This window comes from Mus pahari, chromosome 7, assembly GCF_900095145.1.
Source record: "Mus pahari chromosome 7, PAHARI_EIJ_v1.1, whole genome shotgun sequence".
NCBI classification, from domain to species: domain Eukaryota; kingdom Metazoa; phylum Chordata; class Mammalia; order Rodentia; family Muridae; genus Mus; species Mus pahari.
The window spans coordinates 52,068,289-52,080,228 of NC_034596.1; the positions used below are offsets into that span (position 1 = coordinate 52,068,289).

General features: G+C 41.0%; 1 protein-coding gene and 2 non-coding genes across 3 annotated transcripts in view; all 3 read left to right on the plus strand.

Annotated features, from left to right (window-relative positions):
- Srp54 (signal recognition particle 54) overlaps nucleotides 1–4,972 on the plus strand; it is a 34,001-nt gene extending 29,029 nt beyond the window's left edge. Inside the window, exons 15-16 of the mRNA XM_021201857.2 lie at nucleotides 2,099–2,194; nucleotides 4,082–4,972. Coding sequence (XP_021057516.1) covers nucleotides 2,099–2,194; nucleotides 4,082–4,173 — 188 coding nt within the window. The 3' untranslated portion in view covers nucleotides 4,174–4,972. The remainder of the gene's footprint in view (nucleotides 1–2,098; nucleotides 2,195–4,081) is intronic.
- A 3,181-nt stretch (nucleotides 4,973–8,153) lies between these two features.
- Nucleotides 8,154–8,234, plus strand: LOC115064452. The gene has a single exon (XR_003844303.1). It is a non-coding gene; the product is annotated as a small nucleolar RNA U2-19 (small nucleolar RNA).
- Nucleotides 8,235–8,330: 96 nt separating this feature from the next.
- LOC115064451 lies at nucleotides 8,331–8,400 on the plus strand. Its single transcript, XR_003844302.1, has one exon. It is a non-coding gene; the product is annotated as a small nucleolar RNA U2-30 (small nucleolar RNA).
- The last annotated feature ends 3,540 nt before the right edge of the window (nucleotides 8,401–11,940 follow it).

Genomic DNA, 11,940 nt, shown 5'->3' on the forward strand with positions numbered 1-11,940 from the left:
GCCTCGAACTCAGAATTCCGCCTGCCTCTGCCTCCCGAGTGCTGGGATTAAAGGCGTGTACCACCATGCCCGGCTACTCTTTCAGTTGTATATCTTCATGCCTCTTGTTGTTATATCCATAAGTTGAGTCACTTTCTAGACAATTCTGTGGCATGGTCCTCTTTGATAGAAGTATACAGGACACTACGTATATTTTTTGTTTGTTTTGTTTTGTTTTGTTTTGTTTGTTGTTTTTCGAGTCAGGGTTTTTCTGTCTTGTGTAGCCTGTGTAGTCCTGGTTGTCCTGAAACTCACAGAAATCTGCCTGCCTCTGCCTCCTCAGTGCTGGGAGTTAAAGTGAATCCCACCAAAGTACATTTTCTAATGTAGTTTCTAGTTTAATGGTCACAATTTTTTTTTTAGCATGTTTCTAGTTCTAATGTTTTAACGGTTTTTCCCCCCTTGTACATCTACCAAGTTGCATTTCCTTTGCGTGTCATTTCTTCCCTTTTCAGTCACTCCCTATTACTCTGTAAAATCTTAACAGACTTGCTTTTTACCTCTAAATATCATCCCAAGTTTTTCCTTTGACTTTATTTCTGTTTTCTAATAACTTTTTATTTTTAGGGCTGGAGGTATAACTGAAAGATAGAGTGCTCAGCCAGAATGCTGAGGCTCTGACATGCTTTGATCTCTAGTCCTCTATTTCTCCCCCAAATTTACCATTTTCAAATGGGCACAGTGCCTATAATCCCAGCATTCGGGAGGCAGGAGGATATTTTCAAGTTCAAAACCAGTTAGGGCTATATAGTAATATTTGGCTACAATGTTCTGCATCTGTTCTTATCAGTTGCTGAATAAAAGTCTTTCTGATAACAATTATTCAGTAATCATTAATGAAGTAATGAAGTAACTTGGCAAACAGATACTATGTACATAACAATTTCAAGTACCACTTGATTAGTGAAGGTCTTTTGTCACCGTATCATTTGAGGTAATTGATATTTCTTTCATGAATGATCAGGGATACACCAAGGGCAACCCAGGAGCACCACATGCCCATGTGGTCCCACTTGGTCTTTGGAGTTCTCTGAGCACACACATGCAGACACCAAGCTGTCTTACTGTATCATTTGGTACTTTCCATGTGGTGACCCTTACAGCTCTCCTACTTCACCATGGGCCCTAGCAGGGGCTGCCTAGTTTTGCTGGTTGTTGTACTATAGTGTACTTCTTGGGCTTTCAGGACTGAGAAGGGAAGGAAAGTTTCTCTCCCTGTCCCTCTCCCTCTCCCTCTCTCCTCTCTTCCCCCTCTCCCTCCTTCAGATTTCTGTTAAGCAGTTGCTGTTGCAATAGTCACTCAGTTCAGTTTTGCTTATAGTGGTTTACCACATTTATAACTAAAATTATCAGGACTAGAGATATGGCTCAGTGGTTAAGAGCACTGACTACTCTTCTGAAGGTCCTGAGTTCAAATCCCAGCAACCACATGGTGGCTCACAACCATCTGTAATGAGATCTGACACCCTCTTCTGGTGTATCTGAAGACAGCTACAGTGAACTTAGATATAATAATAAACAAATCTTTTAAATAAATGAATGAATGAATGAAATAAAATTATCAGGGGGGGAAATCACAGCTATACGGAAATATTTCTAGGGCTGGTGAGATGGCTCAGTGGTTAAGAGCACTGACTGCTTTTCCAAAGGTCCTGAGTTCAAATCCCAGCAACCACATGGTGGCTCACAACCACCCGTAATGAGATGTGACTCCCCTCTTCTGGAGTGTCTGAAAACAGCTCAGTGTACTTACATATAATAAACAAATTTAAAAAAAAAATAAAGAAACGAAAATATTTCTAGCAGAGTGGTGGCTCATGTCTTTGATCCCATTACTCAAGAAGCAGAGGCAGGGGGAATTTCTGTCCAGTCTGGCTTCTCTAGTGAGTTCTAGGCCAGCCAGGGCTAATGCAGTAACAACAATGAAGCCCTTCAAATGATCCTTTATAGAGAATTTCTTGTGGTTTTCCTCAAAAAAAATGTAATTAAGATAAAGATTAATAAATTGCATGATATTCTATAGCACACTATATACTAATTAAATGTTTTGTTTTATCAGGTGGTGATATGTCTAAGAATGTGAGTCAGTCACAGATGGCAAAATTAAATCAACAAATGGCCAAAATGATGGACCCACGAGTTCTTCATCACATGGGTAAATATAAAATTCTTGGTCAGTTGTAATATACAGATATACAGTTACATATACAAGGGTTGTAGTTTAATGGTAAGCCTTCTGTAGTGATATATAAAAAACTGTTTAAAGACAAGTGGCTGAAGGGAGATGACCATCTGAATCCCAACTATTTAATCATTCTAGATAAGGAGAAGGTTTTTGAACAGTGTGAAAAAGCTTTGAGAGTGTGTGTGTGTGTGTGTGTGTGTGTGTGTGTGTGTGTGTGCGCGCGCGCGCATACATGCGTGTGTGCATGCATGCATGCATGTGGTGTATATGGAGTGAGTGTGTGTTCTCATGCTGCATTGCTCTCAAACTTGAGAGTCTTCTACCTTGCGGAAGCAGTGTGTCTCGTTTTTGCTGCTGCACTGTGTAGTTCAGGCTAGCTGGCCCATCAGTCTTTACCTTGCTGAGCATTGAGATGACAGATGCATACTGCTTTCTCCATAGGAGTTAAATGTAGGTCATTAGGCTTGAGTCACTTGTGCTCACTGAGCTACCTCTGTAGTTTATAAGTAAGCTGAGGTTTTATTTTGTCCTCTGCTGCCACCTGTATGGTGTGTCTGTATATGTGGTGTATGCACACGTATACTAGTGTAAGTACATGTGGAGACCTGGCATTGGCATCAAGTGTCTTTCTCTATTGCCCTCCACTTTTTAAAAGATAGTGTCTCTAATCAAACTGACTGGGAGCTTGCTGTCTCAGCTGGACTCCTGGCTGGCCACTGAGCTCCAAGGATCCACATGTCTCTGTTCTCCCACCTCCCAGGGTTGGGATTATAGAAGCGCTGGCCACCATGCCCAGCTTCTGTGCAGGTGCTGGATGTCCAGGCGCAGGTCCTCATCCTTGTGCAGCAATCAAGCACTCTACCTGTGGAGCCATCTGACAAGCCCATTTTTTCCTAGTTTTTAAAAATGATTTTATTTTACTTAATTACCTGGGGATTTGAGACAGGATCTCACTCTAGCCCTGGGTGCCCTCCCTCCTTGATCCTCCTGCCTTTGTTTCCCAAATGTTGGGATTAAAGGTTCTGCCACTGTGTCCCGCCCATCAGGTGCCATTTGTGGGCAAGCTGTTTCATCATCTTTGCTCTGAGATGGGATGTCAGGCAGTGCAGGCTAGTTGGACATTGTTCTGTATCCGAGTGACTTCCACCTCTGTCTCCCAAGCTCTGGAATTAGAGATCTGGAGTGCTAGGGATTGAGCCCAGAGCCTCGTGTGTCTTGGGCATGCACATTGGGCAGACACTGCCAGCTGAGCTCCACCCCAGCACTGGTCATCTTTCCTTAATGCTCCTTCCACTGACCTTTCTTTATTTAGAGAATTTTTGAAACTTTAATTCTATTTTTACCATGTAATCTTTGAAAAGTCCTTAAAACTTTCCAAACTTCCCTTTTGGAAAGTTTGTAGGCAATATTCATCAGGAGATTGTGACAAGTGAATGATCTAATTACTGTATGTGAAACATTTCACATAGTAAGTGCTTAGCAAACGGTCAGTACTTTTTTCTGTAAGTCCTTTGATACACAGCCTCTACCCTGCACTGATCAGTTTTTATAAAACTAATTCTAGTTACAAGAAGATTTGGTCTTGACAGAAAAAAATGTTCTGTTTAGACTTCTTGATTGTAGATAGGAACATTCCAAGATCTTTTTGTTTTCCTGTATTCCTTATGGTAACTTCATGAAGCACATATTTCATATTCCTAGATAAAAATAAAGCGGATAATAAACATTTAATTTTGTATACTCTTAAAAGCTACTAAATTAATTGCTAAGTACTTTAGAAGTTCAAGTACTCAGGCAAGAGTTGTAGCAGGTTCAGTCGGCTGGGTCATGACCTGTTTTCCTCTCATCTCCCTCTAGGTGGCATGGCCGGCCTTCAGTCAATGATGCGGCAGTTTCAGCAGGGTGCTGCTGGCAACATGAAAGGCATGATGGGATTCAATAACATGTAAAGATGCCCCCTTACTAGGAATGGACATGGTGGATGATGTCATCTGCCGAGACCTCACACTTTCTCTCCCTCTTGCAAACGGGGAAGAAGGATATTCTTGCCTGTCTTGCCTTCATTCTTTTGTCTCACCGTTTTCCTTGTCTCCCTTCCCTTCTGATGTTCGGGAAGAGTGCCTGGTTTTTGTGGAAGTCATCATTTCTGCTTTAAATCTATTAGTTTTCAACGTCATAACACTTCTTAAGTTAAACAAATCATGATGTAAAATTATAGTACTTAAAGGTTTTTAATTGTCTCAAAGGCCAAGCGTTAGATTTATAAACAGTTGCAATCAGTAAATTACATGATATTGAAGAAAAGTGCTACAAAATAAACTTCAAGTGATAAGTTAAAGGGTTCATTAACTTTCTTTATGGTTTGATGTGGTCAGCTTACCACCTAGAAAATAGGCAAAAAGCCAGCAGGTACATATAAAGGGATATATGGTAGAATGGTTTAATCATGAGTATTAAAAAAATGTTACTTATTTTAGGATAAAATAACTTTATTCCAAGAAACTTTAGCTTTGCCATTTAAAATTGAAATCAAGAATTTGGTTATAGTTCATAATGTATGATGTTTTGTATCAAACTTAAATTTTTTACATATTTTGGAGTCTCGTGGTCCTGATTGTTTTTAAAGCCATTTTTATGTTTCTTACATACTATTGAAAAATGATATGTTTTGATAATAGATAATACATAAATTTGCTAATGGAAAGTAATACTAAATTATTAGACTACATTATTACATATTAAAAATAAGCTATGGCAACATTGGTTGGGTCATAGAGAACTGTTGCTGCATATGTCTGTCCTGGGTTCTCAGATGAGTAAGCTTCAATTCCAGTGACAGAGTGGATGTGTTAGTACTTGTGCCATAGCACATGTGTGAAGGTCAGAGAACAACCATGTTCTTTATTTGTTCTTTTTTTGTTTGTTTCTTTGAGACATGGTCTCACTATAGCTCTGATTATCCTTGGAACTCACTATGTGGACCAGGCTGGCCTCAAACTAACAGAGCTCTGCCTTCCTCTGCCTCCTGAGTGCTGAGATTAAAAGCACAAGCGACATGTTGGGTTTCAGAGGACAACTTGCAGAAGTCAGTTCTCATTTCACCATGTGGGTCCAGGGTTTAAACTCAGCTCAGTCACACTTGGCACCAAGGGCCTTTATCTATAGAGCCATGTCATTGGCCATAGTTCAAAAGAAAGAGAGAAAGAAAGGAAGAAAAAAGGGAAAAGGAAGAAAGGAATGAATCTGTGTATGAGTGGTTTTGAGTGCATTCTTCTACATGCTCGGTACATATTGTTGGAAGTCAAGACAACCTCAGGTGCTCATCCCTGCTTTGTACACTGTTTAAACAGGGTCTCTTGTTCATGTTCCAGATAGATGGGCTAACTGGCCTTCAAACTCTTGGGATCCTTGTTTTCAAACCCCACCTTGCTATAGAAGTACTGGGACTACATTGCTACCATGTCTACCTTTTGGATTTCTAAGTTTGAGGCCAGCCTGGTCTACAAAGTGAGTTCCAGGACAGCCAGGGCTATACAGAGAAACCCTGTCTCAAAAAACAAACCAAACCAAACAAAAACCATGTCTACCTTTGGTTTGTTTTTGAAGAAAGGCTCAGGCTGTCCTAAAACTCATTACAAATCTCCTGCTTCAGCCTCCTAAATGCAGGAATTATAGTACATTTACCACGTATTCTCAGAAAGAATGCAGTTTAGCTGGGCATCTAGAGGCTGGGGTAGGAAGATCATGAGTTGAAGGTCAGCCTAAGTTATGTAGACCATGTCTCAAAAGCCAAAAACGTAACAAATAAATGCATCTGGTTTTGTGGCTTGCTGAGGGATGGATGTTTTAGCTGAGAAGTGTTGTGTAGTAGAGGACTAGGGTTTCCCTAGTGGGCACTGTATGTATCCATGGGAAAATTACATATTTTATGTTTTGCCAAAGTGGCATAGCAAGGTATAGCTATAGAAATCTGAAACTAGAGAAAATGGTAATTAAACTGTGCACACTACCTTTTCTGGGTATGTGTGTTAGTGATTTCTGTTTTGTGGATATTTTGTTCTGACTAAATAAAGGTAAATGAGATGAACCTTTGGACATAGCATCCTGAATCCCTTCTGCATGGGTTTTGATATTTTTATGTCTGGTTTGAACTTTATTTTTCAGAATCTAAATGGTGACAAAAAGACAGTTAAAGATCATAATGCCTTAATTTGGTGTATTAACTAGGGATTCTCCAGAGTCACAAAACTATGGAATGACTCAGTAGTTGATCAGTCCAGCAAGACTGGATGGTTCAGCTGGTATTTATATATACTAGAATCCCGGGCTGGTGAGATGGCTCAGTGGGTAAGAGCACCCGATTGCTCTTCCGAAGGTCTGGAGTTCAAATCCCAGCAACCACATGGTGGCTCACAACCATCCGTAACAAGATCTGACTCCCTCTTCTGGAGTGTCTGAAGACAGCTACAGTGTTCTTACATATAATAAATAAATAAATAAATCTTTAAAAAAAAAGAATCCCGAGTAAGTAGGCTTTGATGAAAGAGTGGATGTGTTAGCAAGGCAAAGGGCAAGCAGGCAAGGGGCAGAAGCTTCCTTCTGTGTTCTTAGCTAGACTTGTAGCAGAAGCTATGGGCCATTTTAAAGGTGTTCTTATACCTTCAAGTTGGGAATAATGGTATGTGTCTTCCCACCTCAAGGTCTGGATCAAAGTCGTGTGTCTTTCTAACTCAAAGGTCTGCCCTGGAAGTGGATTCACCTGCCTCAAACCAGTCAGAAAATCTCTCAGGTGTGCCCTCTATTTCTGGATTGTAGTTCATTCCCGATATGGCCAAGTTGACAACCAGGAATAGCAATCACAGTCAGCTTCCAATTTTCATCCATTTTGTGAACTTGATCTGATGGTCCTTTATTGTTTACTACTTTAAATCTTATTTTTTAGTTTTTAAGGGTTTGACAATTTTCCCAACTTTAGACATTGAATGCATCAAATATTGTATAGCACTGAATTGTTAAATTTTATTATAAAGTTGCTTAAACATATGCAAGCATAAAACAACCTAGCTGCCTTAAACAAAGTGCTTACCTAGTTATAAAACAAAAACAATTAGGGAGGCAGAGGCAGGCGCATTTCTGAGTTCGAGGCCAGCCTGGACTACAGAGTGAGTTCCAGGACAGCCAGGGCTATACAGAGAAACCCTGTCTTGAAAAACCGAAACAAAAACAAACAAACAAACAAACAAAATTAGGAGGAGAGACATTTATCTGTGCTTATTGTTGAGTACTTTCCTCATCTATGGTCTTAGGCTAACTGCCTGCACTGACTTACAGTCTGCAGCAGATATTGATCTCCAGGTAATTTTATGCTTTTAAAGTGAAACTGTACCTTTGTAAGTTATTGTAATTGTTAATACTTTATTAATGTGAGCCCTATCATGTATATTATTTTTTGTTTTCTTTTAGGGGTTTTTTTTTGTTTTGTTTTGTTGGGGTTTGTTTGTTTGTGTGTTTTTGGAGAAGATTTCTCTGAGTGACAGCCCAGATGTTCTGGAACTCACTTTGTAGACCAGAGATCTGCCTGCATCTGCCCCTGGAGTGCTGGAATTAAGGATGTGCAACACTATGTCTGGCCAGCATGCGTTTCTTATATTTTACAACTCTTATTTTTTTCTCCAATCAAACATTCATATCTTTTAGCTTCTCTTTGCTTACAGGATTTTTTATTAGCCTAAAACTTCATTTATTAATAGTGGTTGGACCATAAGTGTTAAAAACAAAACAGGTAAGAAATTGCATATAGTAGCTGCTGCTTTGGGGATAGTTACTATGTGCCTGGCATTAAGAAATGTCAGTGCACCCAAGATCGAGCATCTCCTTACCCCACCTGTCCAGTAACACAGACACCAGTGTAGGGCTCAGAAGAAACAAAGCACTAAGAAAACAAGCTGCCAAATCTGAGCATCAGAAGACCTTTTGGTCTGCTTGGTGCATGTTCTCTATAGTTCTGAGAAGCAAAACTACAAAATGGTCTGTCTATGGTGAGAGAAGGAAGAGTGGTATGTGGATGGATGGATGAGGGTGTGTTTGTGTGTGGGGGGTCATTTCTGAGCAATGATGAAAAGGTTTTAATACTGAATTTTGTCAGAGTGAAGGTTCCTACACTTGACCTGAGCTCAGAATTGACAAAAAAAGAAAAGAAAAAAAGAAAAAGAAAACAGGCTACAGAATATACTAAACTTACAGCCAAGAGAGTGAAGGAAGGAAAAACTCCGGGAACAGATTGTCAAGAGGTGTAAGCTGTCCTGAGCTCTTGTGTCTGATGCAGTCAAATATAAGAGTTACAAAGTTACCATACCTGGAGGGTGAGATGCCCAACCAGGCCTGAAGAAATGGCTCAGTAGTTAACAGAGGGCAGGGTTCAATTCCATCACCCACATAGCAGCCCTCCACCATCTGTAATTCATTGTTTTAGGGGACCTAAAACCTTCTGCCCACCACAGGGTCTGCATGCATGTAGTATACAGAAGTACATGCAGGCAAGACACCCATACATGTTAAATATTGGAAAGAATTGACATTTCTAACACTTGGGTTTTGGATTTTTTGAAACAGTGTTTCTCTGTGTAGCTCTAGTTGACCTCTGTAGACCAGGCTAACCTTGAACTCGAAGATCCGTCTGCCTTTGCATGAGCCACCCCTGCACAGCTACATTTACATTCCAAACACTTTTTTCCCAACCTAGAGAGAACAAGGTGGAACAACCTGCTTGTGGCTATATTTTTTCTTCTTCTTTTTTTAATTTTAGTTTTAAAAAAATGACCTTTTTTTGTTTGTTTTTATTTTAAGTGCATCCTCTGGAACTGTGACCAGCCATGTCAGTGCTGGGATTTGAACCTGGGTCCTCTGGAGGGGTAGCCAGTGCTCTTAACCACTGGGCTATTTCTTTAGCTCTGTGTATTTTTTTTTTAAAGATTTATTTATTTATTTATTATATGTAAGTATACTGTAGCTGTCTTCAGACACTCCAGAAGAGGGAGTCAGATCTTGTTACAGATGGTTATGAGCCACCATGTGGTTGCTGGGATTTGAACTCCGGATCTTCGGAAGAGCAGTCAGGTGCTCTTACCCACTGAGCCATCTCACCAGCCCGGCTCTGTGTATTTTTATTAAGCCAGATAATTCCTTGTTCTTAAGTCGTACGTTTGTGTATGTGAGTTGCAGGTAACCAATGAGGCAGGGAACATTGGATACTCTGGAGCTAGAATTACAGGAAGTTGTGAAGCCCTACGCATGAATGCTGGGAACAGGTTCTCTGGAGAGCAGCTTGTGCTCTTAACTGTTGGACCGTCTCTCATGTCCCAGATGGCACTTTTTCCAGAGATAAACTACTATCTACAGTAAGGGAAGAAACCATAATGCGCCACCACGCCCGGCTCATATTGAAGAGTAAATGCTTGCTTGAGTTTTATGCTCTTAGGGGTATTGAGTGCTGGGTGAAGTGGGCCTGACTTTAATCCAGTGCTCAGGCAGCAGAGACAAGTGAATAAATTTGAGGTTACTCTGGCCTACATAATTTGGGGACAACCAAAGCAATCAAGTGATACAGTGTCTCAAAAAGTAGAAAGGGCCAGGCGTGGTGGCGCACGCCTTTAATCCCAGCACTTGGGAGGCAGAGGCAGGCAGATTTCTGAGTTTAAGGCCAGCCTGGTCTATAAAGTGAGTTCCAGGACAGCCAGGGCTACACAGAGAAACCCTGTCTTGAAAAAATAAAAAAAAAAAAAAAAAAAAAGTAGAAAGGGAGGCTTGTTTCTTTATTGTAAGATAGGATTTCAACCTTTACTGTGTTCTTAGCTAGTTAAGGCATAGTAATTGTGGTTGTTGCCAAATGGCCCATTAGCCTAAACTGCACATTTTGATACTTCACTTGATAGGACATTGGAGAATGAGTCCTATAAGTTGATATGTGCCTTGATTTTATAAAATTTGTAGTTATTGTATTAACAAATAATATATCAGCTTGCCCTGAGGCAAGAAGACAATTATGATTTTAAAGATGAATAATGGAATCCTTGAAATATATATATATATAATTTTATGTATATTATAATTATACATATTCATATATGTAACTATATGTGTATGTTTGAGATAGAAGGGTTTATTACATTGCCTGTCTGATCTTGAATTGGGCTCAGAAGGCCCTCCTGCCTCATCCTTCTATAATAATAGCTAGCACTCCACAGGTTTGCATCCTGGCTTATTCCTTGTCACTTGTGCCCATTCTCATCTGTAAAAGCTGACAATTACAGTGTTACTTCAGAGTAGTTCTTTTTTTTTTTTTTTTTGAGTTTTTTTCTTTTTGAGTTTTTCGAGACAGGGTTTCTCTGTGTAGCCCTGGCTGTCCTGGAACTCACTTTGTAGACCAGGTTAGCCTCGAACTCAGAAATCCACCTGCCTCTGCCTCCCAAGTGCTGGGATTAAAGGCGTGCGCCACCACTGCCTGGCCTTCAGAGTAGTTCAAATACAATTTGGTTGTATTTATAAGCAGTTTTTCAGTGAAGATGGATTTTAAGGAATTGTTGTTGTTGTTTTTTAAAGATTTATTCATTTATTATATGTAAGTACACTGTAGCTATCTTCAGACATTCCAGAAGAGGGCGTCAGATCTTGTTACAGATGGTTGTGAACCATGTGGTTGCTGGGATTTGAACTCTGGACCTTCAGAAGAGCAGTCGGGTGCTCTTACCCACTGAGCCATCTCACCAGCCCAAGGAATTGTTCTTAAAAGTTTTTGGGTATTGTTTTTAGATTGTCATAAAGATAGAAAGTGTGCAAGAATATTCGGCTGAGAGTGAGGAAAAGAACGAGTGTCCCGTGGAGAAGGATCATGTGAGGTCTGGGCCTGCTGCCGCCATTCTCAATAACACATGTCATAACATCGGGGGATATTTCTGAATTGTGACTGGCATGAAAATACAATTTAAATCTATCAGATGAGCCAGGCTTGTAATCCCAAGGCTGAGAGGCAGGTTTGAGGCCAGCCTACTTTATACATTAGGAAAAAACAATCAATCAAACAGACAATCAAACAGACTTGCCTGTGGAAAGCTGAGAACGAGGTGCGGTTCCTGAAAGCACCACTCAAGCTGTGTGTCCCGTTCCTCACAAAATGGCATGTGAATTAAAAGCCCAGCAGGTTGGGAGATAGGAATATTATCTGTGTGTGTGAGAAAACGTGTCTAAAGAGGGACAGGGTGTAGTCCCTAAGCGCAGCACCGCAAAATCCGTCAGCTGTAGCCAGCCCCTTCTTCCTGCTCCAGCCCTTGGCAGAGGTGAGGTGGCCCAGCAGGAACTGTCAAATGGAGGCATGGAAGCATAGGGGCCTGCCGCCTTCATGGGAGCTGTCCCGGACAGTTTTCCTGCCTCGGCCTACTGCTGTCATAGGAGCTGTCCACGGTGGCGATACCGTCTATCCTGCCTCAGCCTAGGGCTGAGGGAGCATCTGTCCTGCAGGAGCTGTCCACAATGGCAGTACCTCCTCTCCAGCTTCCCCCAGCAGCCCCAGAGAGATGGCGTCTCAGCAAAAGCTGGCTGCAGCCAGGAAGGATTCCACACCTTAACTCATGGGCCTGATGCAGGGAAAGGGGCGTGAAAAAAGCCACCAATCCCCGAGCTCCCCAAACTCAAGATTTGAAATCCTATCAAGCCCCAATCTG